The sequence below is a fragment of the Mobula hypostoma genome, chromosome 10 (assembly GCF_963921235.1).
Source record: "Mobula hypostoma chromosome 10, sMobHyp1.1, whole genome shotgun sequence".
NCBI lineage: Eukaryota > Metazoa > Chordata > Chondrichthyes > Myliobatiformes > Myliobatidae > Mobula > Mobula hypostoma.
Genome location: NC_086106.1, coordinates 94,714,103 through 94,733,506, shown reverse-complemented (window position 1 = coordinate 94,733,506; position 19,404 = coordinate 94,714,103). Strand labels below are relative to the sequence as shown.

At 42.7% G+C, this 19,404-nt stretch overlaps 1 protein-coding gene across 1 annotated transcript in view; it reads right to left on the bottom strand.

Moving 5' to 3' along the window:
• Nucleotides 1-19,404, bottom strand: part of LOC134353046 (ras-related protein Rab-38-like) — a 39,578-nt gene that overhangs the window by 8,295 nt on the left and 11,879 nt on the right. Inside the window, exon 2 of the mRNA XM_063060875.1 lies at nucleotides 1,340-1,620. Coding sequence (XP_062916945.1) covers nucleotides 1,340-1,620 — 281 coding nt within the window. The remainder of the gene's footprint in view (nucleotides 1-1,339; nucleotides 1,621-19,404) is intronic.

Below are 19,404 nucleotides of genomic sequence, written 5' to 3'. Positions count from 1 at the left end.
CATCCTCAAATTCTCTGTACTTTTTCCAACCTTATTTATACCTTTCCTGTAGGAAGTGACCAAATCTTCAATCTTTCAGATTGGGCCTCACCAACACCTTAGTACAATTTCAACATAACATCCCATTTCCTATGGAGAGAACGTTGATTTATGAAGCAAATGTGCAAAAAGCTTTCTTTACGATCTTGTCTAGTTGTGACTGCACTTTCAATTAATTATTCACCTGTATTGCCAGATTCCTTTGTTCTACCAGACTCCTCAGTGCATACTGTTCACTGTGTAAGGCCTACCCTGGCAATCCAACCAAAGTGCAACACCTCGCTCTTGACTGAATTAAATTCCATCTGTCCTCTTTCAGTCCATTTTTCCAACCGATCCAGAACCTGCTGCAAGCTCTGATAGTCTTCCTCACTGTCCACTACATCCTCAATCTAGGTGTCATCTGCAAATCTGCTGATCCAGTTAACATTATCATCCAGATCATTAATATGGATGACAAACAACAACAGACCCAGCAGCACTCCACCACTCACAGGCCTCAGGTCAGACAGGCCACTGTCTATAACCACCCCCTGGCTTCTCCCACAAAGCCAGTGTCTAACCCAATTTACTACCTCATCCTGAACGCCAAGCGACTGAACCTTCCTGATCAACTTCCCATGCAGGACCTTATCAAATGCCTTGTTAAAGTTCATGTAAGCAACATCCACTGCCTTGCCTTCATCAACTTTCCTGGTAAATTCCTCAAAAAAAAACTATTAGATTGGGTAGACACTACCCACCATGTACAAAGCCATGATGACTATCCCCGTCTATCCAAATACTCATATCCGATCCCTCAGAATATCTTCCAATAACATTCCCACTACTGATGTCAGGCTCACTGGCCTACAAGTTCCTGATTTTTATGCCTTTCTCAAACAGTGGGACAACATTAAATGATAGTTTACAAACATTCTGAGAGGCACAAATAGTGTAGACAGTCAGTACCTTTCTTCCCACCACATAATAATGTCAAGGATTAGACTGTAATCAGGATGAGAGGAGTAAGTTTAAGGAGGAAATGTGTGTTATTTTTAAAACAGAGTGGCGGGTTCCTGGAACTGTGGTGGAAGCAGCCATCATAAATGGCATTTAAGAGGCTATTAACATAGGAATATGCAGGGAATGGACAGGTGATCATGAACAGACAGAAGAGATGGCTTAATTCAACATGGTGCACAGATATCCTCGGCCAAAGGATCTTCCTTGGCGACATTAACAAGGAGCTTAGGGTCCATATTTAAATACCAAGCACCAGCACCCACCCCAACCCCCCACAAAAATTAAATTTTCTTACTTTTGCTGACGTCTCGAACCAGGCAATGAAGCCATTCTCTTTACAGAACTGATCCAGTTTGGGCAAAGTGCTGGTCAGACCGTCTTTGGCCTGGTCACATTTGTTTGCCAGTAAGATCGCAGGCACTGGCCTCCCGTTCTGCAGCCTCACTTTAGAGTCAAGATCACTTTTCCATTTCGAAACCGCCTCAAACGTTGATGCTCTGGAAACATCGAAGACGATAAAAGCTCCCACTGCCTCCCGGTAGTAAACCCTAGTCATGTTACCAAACCGCTCCTGCCCTGGAAAAAAGTTTTTAACAATTATTTTGTTTTCACCAAAAACAACACTAACCAGCACCCAATAACAGCATCAAATTATATTACTAATGGAACTGTAAGCATCCCTTTGGATTTTGGATTCTTCATTCAATTTCTCTGTTGGTGATCAATTATAAAAACTTAGATAATGGAAGTATTAAATCAGTTACATGTTGAACACAATAGGAAGGAGAAGCCAGAGTCAATTCAGGATTAATAATGATATAGAGAAATTGCAGGAAGTCAAATAGCCATAGTGTTTGGTGCATTGTGGCAAGCTCAAATCAACATCTCTGGAGATCGATGGACAAAATTTCAAGAATGCCACCACCACAGACAGAGATCTGGGCAGTCAGCTGAGCTATAGCATTCACACAGGCTGCTGGCAGCATTGCTAAGCAAACCCGAACATCATCTCCAGCCAACTGATGGCATTTTGATCCACCTCAGCAGTAGTCATCTGCTTAGGATTTATTTTGTCATAATTCCAGATGTGGAAAAGGGTAACTGGAAGTATTTCACGTAGCCATGGACCACGCTGGGTGAGACTCTTCATCTGGCGAGATAGCCAGGTGGGCCGAGGAGGAAGGGGAGAATTCAGCTGAAGGGCGATTGGCAGATGGATGTGGGAAAGGTAGAAATACAAGATGCTGGGAGGTGATAAGTGGAGGCAAAAGGCTTCAGATGACTTCTGATAGGAGAGGAAGGTGAATAATGAAATAAAATTAGGTAGGGTGGGCATGACGGAAAGAGACCCAGACGGGGTATTGGTGTGATGAGGACCCATATGCCCATTATCCCTTGTCTGGACCCACCTATCATTTGCCAGCTCTTCTTCCACCCCCTTCTCTTTACATTAGTATACCGGCTATATCCCCTCTGTCCCCCAAGTCCAGGTCAAGGGTCAAGACAGAACACTAACTGTTCCTTTCTCTCCACAGATACCGCTGTAGTTCTCAAGTCTATTCTTTCCCCTTTCTATTCTAGTTGATTTCTTTTGAGTACTACAAAGTATCAAGCAAAAAAAAACAAAGGCAAATCAAAATTTCACTCGTGTCATTCTCTCCCTTTCTCTCCACACCACCATCTGAAATATGCTGCACCGGTTCCCACTCCCGCCGCCGTTGTCCGCGCTTTTTGATTGGAGAATTTCACAACAGAATTGAATACAAACACAAGTTCTACGAGCCAGATGCTTGCAAGACAGACATTTGGGCACAGAAATGTTGCTTTTTGGTCACATGGTTATTCAAGAATCATGTGGTCTGCCGCCTGCTTCGATGCCAACAGTTTTACAAGCAGCTTGAAGCATCCAATTTGCTTGAAGGCTCTGTATGCAAACAGTGTGCCTTCCGAACATTAAATCTGGAATACATTTGTGTCCCAATGCCGTCTGAAGACATTACAATTAAGCAAGATGCACAGCTAAATCAGAACAAAGTATTCAGAAATCTGCTATTACAGTCTGCAGATATGCAGCACATCTATCAATGAAGTTTAATATAAAGATAAAGTTTGTGGTAGGGATGCACTGAGCAAGAAAAGGAAGTATAATTCAGCAAGAGCTAAAGGTTTGAGAATACATTAAAGTCAATCTAGATTCATTATCATTTAGGTTATCAACAATTTAAAAGAACTGAGTAGCAATCAGATTTGCACAAAATTTGCATGCATTACTTGTAGCTGTTGCCCTTTTAATTGTCCAATTTGTAGCAATACAGCTGTTCTCCATTGAAACAGTCAGCAGTGTCATCATAGGATTGCAGATCATGGGACCAAGATCTAAACAAGATTAACTGATTCTACTCCATGGAACACAAGGCATGCTACAAGAAAGCAACGGTAAAATTCTGCAACTGAAGATAAATGGAACAAAGACAAACAAGGAACAGCTTTTAAACACAAAAGAATTCTCCATTTTTGATTTAAAGTCAGGATACAGTCTTCATTCTGGGCAAAATCTTGAAGTAGCTTTAAAACTGCTAACTGAAACAGCTTAGCATGTAGTTCTGCAGCCAAATCAAAGCTGTTCCTAGAATAAATTACAATCTTTTTAGATATGCTAGAACTTTAATTTACTGTCAAACAATAAGTGATGGGTCTTGACCAAAAATATCAACCTTTCTTTTCCATGGATGCTGTCTGAGCTGTGATTTCCTTTGGCATTTTGAGACTTTTCCTATGTACAGTTTTACCAGTTGCTCTGAAGCAATAAGAGAGCTGTGACAAATCATTAGATTAATACATGTTACAGTCACCAACTAGAGTCCAGATCCAGGCCATGGTTACAGCATGGTTTATGAAGAAACAAACTGAATATAGATTCACAGGAATGAATTACAAGAGTTACTAATATATTCCACAGCTTTCAGCTGTAGTAGTGTTCTGTTGGAGTGCACTTTCTCTTGTGGCTTATCACTTTTCAATTTAGTCATTTGGATACATGAGCTAGAACTGCTAAACCAGTGCTCCACACATTTCCACAGAAAGACCTACAATTACAGACTTGCCTTCAGACTCTCACTGCCCAAAGCAGCAAGTCTGTTGCAAAACTAGGCAACAGTGTGAATATAGAAAATCTACAGCATATAACAGGCCCTTTGGCCCACAATGTTGCACCAACCATGTGACCTACTCTAGAAGCTGCCTAGAATTTCCACACCGCATTGACTTCCATTTTTCTAAGCGCCATGCACCAAACTAAGAGTTTCTTAAAAGATGCCATCATATTGCGGATGACACGAAGCTGGGCGGCAGTGTTAGCTGTGAGGAGGATGCTAAGAGGATGCAGGGTGAATTGGATAGGTTGGGTGAGTGGGCAAATTCATGGCAGATGCAATTTAATGTGGATAAATGTGAAGTTATCCACTTTGGTGGCAAAAATAGGAAAACAGTTTATTATCTGAATGGTGGCCGATTAGGAAAAGGGGAGGTGCAACGAGACCTGGGTGTCATTATACACCAGTCATTGAAAGTGGGCATGCAGATACAGCAGGCGGTGAAAAAGGCGAATGGTATGCTGGCATTTATAGCGAGAGCATTCGAGTACAGGAGCAGGGAGAGCATTCGAGTACAGGAGCAGGGAGGTACTACTGCAGTTGTACAAGGCCTTGGTGAGACCACACCTGGAGTATTGTGTGCAGTTTTGGTCCCCTAGTCTGAGGAAAGACATCCTTGCCATAGAGGGAGTACAAAGAAGGTTCACCAGATTGATTCCTGGGATGGCAGGACTTTCACATGAAGAAAGACTGGATGAACTGGGCTTGTACTCGTTGGAATTTAGAAGATTGAGGTGGGATCCGATTGAAACGTATAAAATCCTAAAGGGATTGGACAGGCTAGATGCAGGAAGATTGTTCCCGATGTTGGGGAAGTCCAAAATGAGGGGTCACAGTTTGAGGATAAAGGGGAAGCCTTTTAGGACCGAGATTAGGAAAAACTTCTTCACACAGAGAGTGGTGAATCTGTGGAATTCTCTGCCACAGGAAACAGTTGAGGCCAGTTCATTGGCTATATTTAAGAGGGAGTTAGATATGGCCCTTGTGGCTACGGGGATCAGGGGGTATGGAGGGAAGGCTGGTGCAGGGTTCTGAGTTGGATGATCAGCCATGATCATAATAAGTGGCGGTGCAGGCTCGAAGGGCCGAATGGCCTACTCCTGCACCTATTTTCTATGTTTCTATATCTGTCTCCACCATCATCACTGGCAGTGCATTTCACACCACTCTGAAAAACTTATCTTTGCCATCCCCTCTATACCTACTTCCAAGCACCTTAAAACTATACCCCTTCGTGTTAGCCATTTCAGCCCCGGGAAAAAGCCTCTGACTATCCGCACGATCACTGCCCCTCATCTTATACACCTCTATCAGGTCCCCTCTCATCCTCTGTCACTCCAAGGAGAAAAGGCCAAGTTCACTCAACCTATTCTTATTAGGGACGTTCTCCAATCCAGTCCACATCTTTGTAAATCTCCTCTGCACTCTCTGTAGAATCCACATCCTTCCTGTAGTGAGGTGACCAGAACTGAACACAGTACTCCAAGTGGGGTCTAACCAAGGTGTTGTATAGCTTTAACATTACCTCACGGGCTCTGAACTCAACCCCACGGTTGATGAAGGCCAACACACCATACACCTTAACAACTCAGTCAACCTGAGCAGCAGCTTTGAATGTCCTACAGACATGGACCCCAAGATCTCACTGATCCTCCACACTGTCAAGAGTCTTACCATTAATATATTCTGTCTTCAAATTTAACCTACTGAAATGATGTGGGTTGAACTCCTTCTGCCACTTCTGCATCCTATCGATGTCCTGCTGCAACCTCTGACAACCCTGCAGACTATCCACAACACCCTCAACCTTTGATTTTTATTTTTTCTATATACACACACACACATATATTATATATATATATATATATATATATATATATATACACACAGACACACACACACACACACACACACACACACAGAGATTAATAAGTTTGTGGCCTAAGGTAGAAGGAGATGAGTTATACAGCTCTCGTTACATGCACATGCAGTTCAACTCTTTGAGTGATTATGCAGAAGGTTTGAAGTTAATAACTCATATATATACATACACATACATATGTGTGTGTGTGTATATATATATATATATATACACATATATATATACACACATATATATATATATACATATATATATACACATACATATATATATATACACACACACACATATATATATATATATATACACACACACACACACACACACACACACATATATATATATATATATATATGAATGACCTGGATGAGGAAGTAGAAGGGTGGGTTAATAAGTTTGCTGAAAAGACAAAAAGAGGAAGGGTCCCAGAACAGATCCCTATGGAACACCACTGGTCACCATCCTCCATGCAGAATACAAACCATCCATAACAACCCTTTGCTTTCGGTGGTCAAGCCAATTCTTGATCCACAAAGCAAGGTCTCCTTGTATCCCATGCCTCCTTACTTTCTGAAGGAGCCTGGCATGGGGAACCTTATCAAATGCCTCACTGAAATCCATATACACAGAATCCACTGCTCTACCTTCCTCAAAAGAATTCATTCAGGCTCTTAAGGCACAATCCACCCTTGACAAAGCCATGCTGATGATCCTAATGAGATTATGTCTCTCTAATTGCTCACAAATCCTGCCTCTCAGGATCTTCAACAACTTGCCCACACTGAAGTAAAGCTCACTGGTCTACAATTTCCTGGGTTATCTCTACTCTCTTTCTTGAACAAGGGAACAACTCCGGTACTTCTCCCGACCCTATTGATGATCAAAGATCATCGCCAGAAGCTCAGCAGTCTCCTCCCCCGCCTCCCACAGTAGCCTGGGGTACATCTCATCCGGTTCCAATGACTTATCTAACAATACCTTTCAAAAGCTCCAGCACATCCTCTTTCTTAACATATATACACTCAAGCATCTCAATCTGTTTTAAGTCATCCCCACAATTGCAAAGATCCTTTTCACTGGTGAATACTGAAGCAAAGGATACATCAAGTACCTCCAATACTTCCTCCAGCACCACATGTTTCCTGTCGCTCCTGATCAGTCCTATTCTCATCCTCCTGCTCTTCATATACTTGTAGAATGCCTTGGGGTTTTCCTTAACCCTGCTCACCAAGGCCTTTTCATGGCCCCTTCTAGCTCTCCTAATTTCATTCCTAAACTCCTTCCTGGGACCCTTGTAATTTTCTAGAGCTCTAACAGTACCTAGTTTCTTGAACCTTTCATAAGCCTTTCTTTTCTTCTTAACTAGATTTTCTACATTCTTTGTACACCATGGTTCTTCTACCTTACCATCCTTTCCCTGACTCAATGGAACATACCTATGCAGAACACCATGCAAATATTCCCAGAACATTTGTCACATTTCTGCTGTGCATTTCTCTGAGAACATTTGCTCCCAATTTATGTTCCCAAGTTCCTACCTAATAGCATCATGTTTTTCCCACCTCAATTCAATGCTTTCCCAGATTTTCTGCTCCTACCCCTCTCTAGCGCTATGGTGAAGGAGATAGAGTTGTGATCAAAACCTCCAAAATGCTCTCCCTCCAAGAGATCTGACATCTGACCATGTTCATTTCTCAATACCAGATCAAGTACAGCCTCTCCTCTAGTTGGCTTATCTACACAAGCAAAATGCTTTTGGATTTACAGATTTTATTAGGGAAGGTGTGTCACTGTAAGCAAACCTTGTCCCAAAACAAAAAAAGCTGGTGAGGACACACCCCTAGGCTTAACCAGCTGTTGTATTAGTCAAGATTTCGACTGTCAGGACATCCAAAGAAATTTTTTAAAAATAGACTAAAAGAATCAAGTTCAATTTATGCTTGCTAGGTTCACGGTCATTTAAAAATTCAAGCTGGTACAGGTTTGTCTGGCAGATTACACTACAGTCCAAGATCAAAGCAGAATTGACAAATTGGCAAACCAGCAGCCAATTCCAGACTTGTGGGAAACAATGGCACTTGAGTGTTGAGATGGTGTCATTTTTTAACAGCTCCAGGCCATCAGACATTTAGCTACTAATATTTGGCTATATTCAGTTACAATATTTATAAATGATTTTCTAAACCCTAAGTTAAGCCACATTCTTTTCAGAATTCATAAGTCATCTTGAATGTTCAATTTAGCAACTTACAAGCTACTTTAGTCTTGAACGTATAAAATGGGCAGAATTAAAACGGCTACTTTAGAACTTTACTCAGAGGAAGCTTTGATGTTGGGTGTGACACATTCTTGAGTTATTGCCTGGTGTAAAGACTATTCCCAGAGTGCTGGTACAGTAAAATGAACAGCTTGGTGAGAAAATAGGCTACATTTGTACAGAAGTGGCCTGGCATCTTGGTTGTACTGTCAGTTCCAGATGTGCGGCTGGCTATGTTGGGGGGAGGTGTGCTACGTCCGGTCTAAGATGTAGGAGTTAGTTTTGCAGTCTACTCTACCTGTTCCAAAATTGGAATATCAACTTTTCTACCTCAGCAAGACTTTGTGCTAGTATTATTCCACAATTCCTTTATTAAAATGTGAATGTCTTGAATATTTTCAACAACCATGCCCACACCCTTTTACTACAAACCTCAAGATTCACAACTTGGAAGTTTCGTCCTGTCTGTTCTACATGACCAACTTTTTGCCTCCAGACAATAGCCAAGAAAACCTCCCTACACCAACAGCCAGTTTGCACCAGATAAACCAAAGAATTTTGCACATTTCAATGAGATCATTTAATAACACCTTGATTTTTTTAAGAAACTAAGTTATTTACTTATCTTCCCCAGCTCTAACGTCTTTAGCCTGAAACATTAGATTCTCAGATGCCCAACATGCTGAGCTTCTAGTGTTGGCTTCTAAGTAAGACCATAAGACCATAAGACAAAGGAGCAGAAGTAGGCCATTCGGCCCATCGAGTCTGCACCGCCATTTTATCATGAGCTGATCCATTTTATCCTATTTAGTCCCACTGCCCCGCCTTCTCACCATAACCTTTGATGCCCTGGCTACTCAGATACCTATCAATCTCTGCCTTAAAGACACCCAATGGCTTGGCCTCCACTGCTGCCCTTGGCAACAAATTCCATAGATTCACCACCCTCTGACTAAAAAAATTTTTTCGCATTTCTGTTCTGAAAGGGCGCCCTTCAATCCTGAAGTCATGCCCTCTCGTACTAGACTCCCCCATCATGGGAAACAACTTTGCCACATCCACTCTGTCCATGCCTTTTAACATTCGAAATGTTTCTATGAGGTCTCCCCTCATTCTTCTAAACTCCAAGGAATACAGTCCAAAAGCGGACAAACGTTCCTCATATGTTAACCCTCTCATTCCCGGAATCATTCCAGTGAATCTTCTCTGTACCTTCTCCAACGTCAGCACATCCTTTCTTAAATAAGGAGACCAAAACTGCCCACAGTACTCCAAGTGAGGTCTCACCAGCGCCTTATAGAGCCTCAACATCACATCCCTGCTCCTATACTCTATTCCTCTAGAAATGAATGCCAACATTGCATTCGCCTTTTTCACTACCAACTCAACCTGGAGGTTAACTTCAAGGGTATCCTGCACGAGGACTCCCAAGTCCCGTTGCATCTCAGAACTTTGAATTCTTTCCCCATTTAAATAATAGTCTGCCCGTTTATTTTTTCTGCCAAAGTGCATAACCATACACTTTCCAACATTGTACTTCATTTGCCACTTCTCTGCCCATTCTTCCAATCTATCCAAGTCTCTCTGCAGACTCTCCGTTTCCTCAGCACTACCGGCCCCTCCATCTATCTTCGTATAGTCAGCAACCTTAGTCACAAAGCCCTCTATTCCATAATCCAAATCGTTGATGTACAATGTAAAAAGAAGCGGCCCCAACACTGATCCCTGTGGAACACCACTGGTAACTGGCAGCCAACCAGAATAGGATCCCTTTATTCCCACTCTCTGTTTCCTGCCAATCAGCCAACGCTCTATCCAAGTATGTAACTTTCCTGTAATTCCATGGGCTCTTATCTTGTTAAGCAGCCTCATGTGTGGCACCTTGTCAAAGGCCTTCTGAAAATCCAAATATACAACATCCACTGCATCTCCCTTGTCTAGCCTACTTGTAATTTTCTCAAAAAATTGTAATAGGTTTGTCAGGCAGGATTTTCCTTTAAGGAATCCATGCTGAGTTCTGCCTATCTTGTCATATGCCTCCAGGTACTCTGTAACCTCATCCTTGACAATCTACTCCAACAACTTCCCAACCACCGACGTCAAGCTAACAGGTCTATAATTTCCTTTTTGCTTCCTTGCCCCCTTCTTAAATAGCGGAGTGACATTTGCAATCTTCCAGTCCTCCGGAACCATGCCAGAATCTATCGACTTTTGAAAGATCATCGCTAATGTCTCCGCAATCTCCACAGCTACTTCCTTCAGAACACGAGGGTGCATTCCATCTGGTCCAGGAGATTTATCGACCTTTAGCCTATTCAGCTTCCTGAGTACTTTCTCTGTCGTAATTGTGACTGCACACACTTCTCTTCCCTGCCACCCTTGAATGTCCGGTATCCTGCTGTCTTCCTCAGTGAAGACTGATGCAAAATACTTGTTCAGTTCCTCTGCCATCTCCTCATCTCCCATTACAATTTCTCCAGTATCATTTTCTATCGGTCCTATATCTACTCTCACCTGTCTTTTACTCTTTATATACTTGAAAAAGCTTTTAGTATCCTCTTTGATATTATTTGCTAGCTTCCTTTCATAGTTAATCTTTTCTCTCTCTTGATGACCTTCTTGGTTTCCTTTTGTAAGGTTTTAAAGACTTCCCACTTCCTCCGTCTTCCCACTAATTTTTGCTTCCTTGTATGCCCTCTCCTTAGCTTTAACTTTGGCTTTGACTTCTCTTGTCAACCACGGTTGCATCCTTTTTCCACTCGAAAATTTCTTCTTTTTTGGAATATACCTGTCTTGCACACTCCTCATTTCTCACATAAACTCCAGCCACTGCTGCTCTGCCATCTTTCCTGCCAGTGTCTCTTTCCAGTCAACTTTGGCCAGTTCCTCTCTCATGCCACTGTAGTTCCCTTTACTCCACTGAAACACCGACACATCAGATTTCGGCTTCTCTTTTTCTAATTTCACAGTGAACTCAATCATGTTATGATCACTGCCTCCTAAGGGTTCCTTCACCTCAATCTCTCCAATCACCTCCGGTTCCTTACACAATACCCAATCCAGTACAGCCGATCCCCTAGTGGGCTCAACAACAAGCTGTTCTAAAAAGCCATCTCGCAGACATTCTACAAATTCTCTCTCTTGAGATCCAGTGCCGACCTGATTTTTCCAATCTACTCGCATGTTAAAATCCCCCACAATTATCATAACACTGCCCTTCTGACAAGCCTTTTCTATTTCCAGTTGTAATTTGTAGTCCACATCCCTGCAGCTGTTTGGAGGCCTATAAATAACTGCCATCAGGGTCCTTTTACCCCTGCTATTCCTTAGCTCAACCCATAAAAATTCTGCACCTTCCCATCCTATATCTCCTCTTTCTAATGATTTAATATCATTTCTTACCAATAAAGCCACGCCTCCCCCTCTGCCTACCTTCCTATCCTTCCGAAACACCATGTATCCTTGGATGTTCAGCTCCCAGAGACATGCATCTTTTAGCCAGGTCTCAGTGATGGCCACAATATCATACCTGCCAATCTGTAGCTGTACAACAAGATCATCCACCTTATTTCTTATGCTGCGTGCATTTAAGTACAACACCTTAAGACCAGTATTTGATATTTTTTGCTTTGATTTCACTGCAACTTTATTGCACTGCAACTCATCCCAATGGCTACACATTTGCCCCATCACCTGCCTGTCTTTCCTGACATCTTTACTGCTCACTATCTTAGATTTATTTCTGTTTTCCCCTTCCTCCGCTCTATCATTCCGGTTCTCATCCCCCTGCCAAATTAGTTTAAACCCTCCCCAACAGCTCTATCAAACTTTCCCACCAGGATATTGGTCCCCTTCGGGTTCAGGTGTAACCTGTCCTTTTTGAACAGGTCATACTTCCCCCAGAAGAGATCCCAATTATCCAAGAATCTGAAGCCCTGCCCCCTACACTAGTCTCTCAGCCACGCATTCATCTGCCTGATCTGACTACCCTTGCCCTCGCTAGCACGTGGCACAGGTAGCAATCCCAAGATTACTACCCTGGAGGTCCTGCTTCTCAGCTTCCTTCCTGACTCCTGGAAATCTCTCTTCAGGACCTCCTCCTTTGTCCTATCTATGTCATTGGTACCAACATGTACCAAGACAACTGGCTGCTCACCCTCCCCCTTTAGAATATTCAGGACCCGATCCGAGACATCCCGTACCCTGGCACCTGGGAGGCAACACACCATGCGGGTATCTCTGTCAGGCTCACAGAATCTCCTGTCTGTTCCCCTGACTATGGAATCCCCCACGACTACCGCATTTCTCTTCACCCTCCTTTTCTCCTGCACAACAGCGCCAGGCTCAGTGCCAGAGACCCGGTCACCGTGGGCGTTCCCCGTCAGGTCATCCCCCTCAACAGCATCCAGAACAAGATATTTGTTGCTGAGGGGGACAGCCACAGGTGTGCTCTCCACTATCCGGGCATTTCCCTTCCCTCTCTTGAAAGTGACCCAGTGTTCTGACTCCTGTAGCCTAGGGATGACTACCTCCCTGTAGCTCCTGTCTATCACCTCTTCACTTTCCCTGATAAGCAGTAGGTCATCAAGCTGCAGCTGCAGATCCCTAACACGGTCTCTGAGGAGCTGCAACTCGGTGCACCTGGCGCAGATGTGGCCATCAGGGAGGCTGGAAGTCTCCCAGGATTCCCACATCTGACACCCTGAACAAAGCACTAACCCTGCAGGCATGCTACCTAATTCTACAGGAATGAAACAGGAAAAATAAGTCTACTCACCCACCTACCTCGCCAAACAGACAAACTTTTTAAACCGTTAGCTGTGAGAGCCCTGCTATCAAGTATTATCTAGTATGCCAAATCCTTCTTCATTAGGACAAACCTTATCCCAAGAATCATTTGCAACTATTTGTTATACACCCTCTATCACTAGTACAGACAAAAAACTCATACACAATATTCAAGAGACTTGTAGATAACAACATTACTTCTCAGTGATTTATGTACAGTCCCTCTAAAGACCAACACTATTCAATCTTGCCATTTAAAACTTCAAATATTCTGGCAAACTGATTGATCTGTAATTTTTCACGGCATTCTCTACCTGCCCTCTTCATCCATTTGCTTAATCTTCACAGAGCACATTGCAGGCCACCTTTAAAATCAACAGCAAGGTTATTTATATATTAATATAATGTACTGGTGAAAGGTCAGTTATTGGACAAGGTAGGCGGGCCATTTAGTTGGGTTGCTGGGAGGGGTGCAATTTAATCTCCTTCAGGTATGAGGGAATTACATGCACATACCAGATCTGTTTCTATTATTCTGCTAGCTACAACATCAGATTTGTTCAGCCCAATTCCTTGTGGATCTTGTCCAATCCTGCTTTAAGCACATGCTACTGCTTTAATAGATTCAAGCCTTTCAGTACAACTGTCCCAGATTACCCTCCCCTTTTCCACAAATTGCTTTCCAATTTGCATCTAAAGTCTGTGGAATTCTGAAGATTACTATCAATGCATCTGTCGACTCTGGAGCTGCCCCACAAGGAGACTATAACCACCAACTCCTGAGAATTTAACCATCTTTCACCCCCATTAAGTAGTTTAGAAAAAAGCCTTGCCTTTGGTCCTTATTCACTCTGAAGATATAAATTTATACATCTTCAATATTTCTTAAAGATTCCAAGATCATGCAAGGCTTTTTCCACTGAGGTTGAGTGGGACTACAACTAGAGATCATGGGTTAAGGGTAAACTGTGAAATGTTCAAGAGGAATGTACAAGGGGGAACTTCTTCACTCAGAGTGAGAGAGTGGAACGAGCTGCCAGTGCAAGTGGTGCATGTGTTTAAGAGAAGTTTGGATAGGTACATCGATGGGAGGAGCATGTAGGGCTATGGTCAGGGTGCAGGATGATGGGACTAGGCAGTTTAAATGGTTCAGCACAGACTAGATGGGCTGAAAGGCCTGTTTCTGAGCTATACTTTTCTATGACTTAAATATTTCTGCCATTTCCCATCTCAACTGCAAGGAATTGACACTAATTTTTTGCTGACTGACTGTAAAAGGCTTCTACAGACAATGTTTATGTACTTTGCTGGACTATTCCTGTATACTATCTTCCCTTTGCCAAACAGACTTAGTCCTCTGCCAAATTCAGGAGTTCTCAGTTCTCATGCCTACTACATTTTTAGCAATACTACAACATCTTAAGCTTGGGTCCAAGCTTAATTAACTTTATGCCACATCTGATTGGCCTTTTACACCTCCCTCCATCATCTTAATATTACATGTAAACTTTAAAATATTAGCCATTTCTTCTTTATTGACATCCTTAATGTAGTTTCTCCAATCTAGCAGAGCCAATTCTCATCTCATCTTTATAGTTTTATTCAGATTCAAGATTTTGGTTCCAATCAAATCACCTTCAATTCTTATATTTAAAAAATGATCAGTTCCCCAAAAGGTGTTGAAGCCACCAGATTTTTAACCAGTTATTTCACATTTTTAAATATCAGATCCAAAATAGCCTGTTCTCTTGGCCAGTGAATTGCAGGAATCAACTCTTACATACTCTGCAATGTGGGATTTATAATTTACACTAATTTGGCTTGTTCAAATTATGTAAAATCTTTGTGCTTGTAGCATTATGTAACCTAGGTTAATTAAACCCAGAGACATTAGAAAGCTTTGTCTGTGGAAGAATGAAAACGAGGTTTACCAAATTAAAAGAAAATGAGAGAACTTGGAACTTTAAAAAAGCTATGGGAGAAAGAGGCATGGCTGACATGGGTGGACAAGTGACAGAAAACGTAGCAAACTATAGAAACTAACTAAAGATAAATATTGTTAAGTGAAATTAGTAGTTAGCATCTCTACCCTACTTACTGGAAATCCTTCAGGGTGAAACCCCTGGAGGAGAGACAGTATCAATAAAAGATTTATTGAAGCTACAGCTATAATGAGCATCAGCTATAGCAAGAGGATATTGGCAGGGAGAGTAGTGCTCAAGATCTCTACCGTGTAACCCGGAATTAGTTCTGTTAAATCATACCAAGGGATTTGGTCAGGTTTTTTTTGTGCAAGTATTGTGAATCAACTTCCATGAAAGACCTAGCATTTCATCCAAACAAGATGTCGAGCCACCCCAGATCAAAGAACCAGTGTGGAGATGAAATGTTTCCAGATGTAGAGGATTTAACATGGTTGGATGTACAAGTTTATTTTCCATTCAAAGGATCCAAATTTGATTTTCTGGAAGAACATATTATACTTGTAAAGGCTTTGACAAGGTGCCGAATGATATTTACCTTGTTTAAAAGTGAAGTTGGAGAACTTGTTGTAGTTAAGCAGTGTGTTTACACATATACTTTTTCTATAAAGAAACTTGGCTCTAGAAGTGTGTTTTCTATTCACTGGCTCTTTCCGATACCTGGGGTTTCTTCTAGTACCTCATGTGGTACTATGTAATTTGATTTTCTCACAACCAGTCACATATGATAAGATGAGCACAACACAGGTGTCACAATTACATTTATTATGCACTCATCTATAACCACAAGATATCAAAAGTTGTACCTGGGCTTGCAATAATGTTCTGTCCCTCATTTTGCAACTCAACCTAGGTATATTGTGAAGGGGACAATGAGCACTGTAGCATTACAGATCTTCCTCATTTCAAATCTTTTGGTAATTTTCTTGCATTTTCTCAAATACACTGGTGAACAAAGGAACTTCGTTTGCACTGATTACCAGAGGCAACAATAATTGAAAATTATCTAGTCCAATTAGTAATTAATGTCAAGGAAGTAGCATCTTTTGTAATGGAGACTCACTTTCCGGGGTCTGAGAGGCTTATTGCAGACCTCAATGTTCCAGCATAGCAGCATGACCTTTCCAAAGGGCTAGAGGTGTTTTGTACAAAGTTAAACTTCTATCCAATATTCCTTGTTTAGCTCGCAAACATGAGGAATTCTGCAGATGCTCGAATTTGAAGCAACACACATGAAAGTTGCTGGTGAACACAGCAGGCCAGGCAGCATCTCTAGGAAGAGGTACAGTCGACGTTTCGGGCCGAGACCCTTCGTCAGGACTAACTGAAGGAAGAGTTAGTAAGAGATTTGAAAGTGGGAGGGGGAGGGGGAGATCCAAAATGATAGGAGAAGACAGGAGGGGGAGGGAGGGAGCCAAGAGCTGGACAGTTGATTGGCAAAAGGGATATGAGAGGATCATGGGACAGGAGGCCCAGGGAGAAAGAAAAGTGGGGCGGGGGGAACCAGAGGATGGGCAAGGGGTATAGTGAGGGGGACAGAGGGAGAAAAAGGAGAGAGAGAGAAAGAATGTGTGTATATAAATAAATCAATAACGGATGGGGTACAAGGGGGAGGTGGGGCATTAGCGGAAGTTAGAGAAGTCAATGTTCATGCCATCAGGTTGAAGGCTACCCAGACGGAATATAAGGTGTTGTTCCTCCAACCTGAGTGTGGCTTCATCTTTACAGTAGAGGAGGCCGTGGATAGACATGTCAGAATGGGAATGGGATGTGGAATTAAAATGTGTGGCCACGGGAGATCCTGCTTTCTCTGGCGGACAGAGCGTAGGTGTTCAGCAAAATGATCTCCCAGTCTGCGTCGGGTCTCGCCAATATATAGAAGGCCACATCGGGAGTACCGGACGCAGTATATCACCCCAGCCGACACAGGTGAAGTGTCGCCTCACCTGGAAGGACTGTCTGGGGCCCTGAATGGTGGTAAGGGAGGAAGTGTAAGGGCATGTGTAGCACTTGTTCCGCTTACACGGATAAGTGCCAGGAGGGAGATCAGTGGGGAAGGATGGGGGGGACGAATGGACATGGGAGATGCATAGGGAGCGATCCCTGCCGAAAGCAGGGGGGGTGGGGAGGGAAAGATGTGCTTAGTGGTGGGATCCCGTTGGAGGTGGCAGAAGTTACGGAGAATTATATGTTGGACCCGGAGGCTGGTGGGGTGGTAGGTGAGGACAAGCGAAACCCTATTCCTAATGGGGTGGCGGGAGGATGGAGTGAGAGCAGATGTGCGTGAAATGGGGGAGATGTGTTTGAGAGCAGAGTTGATGGTGGAAGAAGGGAAGCCCCTTTCTTTAAAAAAGGACACCTCCTTGCTTAACTACTGGTTGTACCAACAATGGTCTTGTAGGTCAATGTTTATTCAAGAGAAACAATGGGGTACACATTAATCTAATGAGACATTGCATTCAACAGACCTGATAAAGGTATCTGAAAAATATCACATGAAGCGACAGTGTCAACTAGTCGCAAAACAGTGTAAGTGTTAGAAAGCATTGGGATTGTTAGGAATGACAAAAGGAATGACAGAAAGAAGAACTGGAATTCTTTCCTTAACCTTCAGTTTCTGCTACAGATGACTTGTTCATCTGCAACTCATTGGTATGGACCCATGTTCAGAAATCCTTTGTTGTTTATAAATCCTTTGAAATTTGGAAATCTTATAAAATAGTAATCCTCTCAGTTTTAAATGCATGTCAAGAACTATTTGTCCAAATTAAAACACACATCATTAAAAATAAAATAAATTGTGTTTAACCTCCTTCATTAGCTGGCAGTATCTCCTCCTTGGGAGGGAAGGGGATCCCACCAAAGAGTTGGCATTGGCAGCCAGACCTCACCACAGAAACTAGACAGGGAAGAGAAAGCTTGTCTTTCAAGCGCAGGTTGATACAGCAGAACCTCACTATGAAGAGGATACCCTTGCATACCTACATTGGATAGAGCTTAAAATCTCATTTTGAGTTAGGGCTTTGTAGACAGTGAACCCTCTACCATCAGACATCTGCTCATAGCAAAGTTCACATTTCCACCATACATTAATATAAAACCACCTAAACCTGGAATTTCCCCAAAGGGAAAGGAACACAGGTAGTTGAACTATCTTTGGTTTGCAAGACCAGGTCACAAGTTTGAGATAGGATTAACAGGGACATGGAATACAAATATAGGCACGCATTCGTACTTGCCTCCTGCAGAACACAGTTTCATTACTTTTGCTCCCATTTTCTATCTCTGCCATCAGTTTCACTTGGTCTCTGACTCTATTCTTCCTTTATGGATTTGTTTGTCATAGGACACGTAATAGTATGGATAGTTAATAACTAGCCTTCCAACGCCAACAATTCCTAACTACCCTTCACCTTACCATGCCTTCTGTCAGAATTCTACTCTCCCAGTTTCTGTTTTTAATTACTCTGATGAGAATTTTTGTACAGAAGCCTCTAGAATTCTTCCTCTTCATTACAGTTCATCCATTTCCTGTGCCTCTGCTCTCAGACCCTCTCCTCGAGGCAGGGGCAGCATGGCGGTTCACACTTCCCATCCTCAACCTTCTCTGCAATTAGTGTCATATTCAAAGAGGTGTCACCATCGGACACATCTTTCCCTGCTCTGCTCCTCCCCTTTAAACGCATTGTACGGATCTTTCACTTTACGACTCTGTGGTCCCCGTTTGCATCCTCACTACCCACCCCTACAGCACTCTCCAACTTCAGGTGATGCAACACACGTCCTTTCACCTCTTCCTTCCCATTTGGGAGTCTTTCTAGATGAAGATTAATTCATTTTAATCCACTATACTGCATTCAGGTAACACAAAATTCTGGAGGAACTGAGCAGGCCAGGCAGCATCTATGAAAAAAGAGTGAACAGTTGACCTTCATCAAGTCCTGGGTCTTCAAAAAAGTCCTGGTCTCCTCTATATTGGGTTTGGCGGGGGGCAGGGGGGAGCGGGGGAAGGAAGAGAAACAGATAGAGACTGGGAATTGCTTTTGTGACATCTGCATCCAGTCATCCCAGATTTGCCCTTATCTAAAAAGGTAATTCCTAATCACACATTTTAATTCCACATCCCATTCCCATTCTGACATGTCTATCCACAGCCTCCTCTACTGTAAAGATGAAGCCACACTCAGGTTGGAGGAACAACACCTTATATTCCATCTGGGTTGCCTCCAACCTGATGGCATGAACATCGACTTCTCTAACTTCTGCTAATGCCCCACCTCCCCCTCGTACCCCATCTGT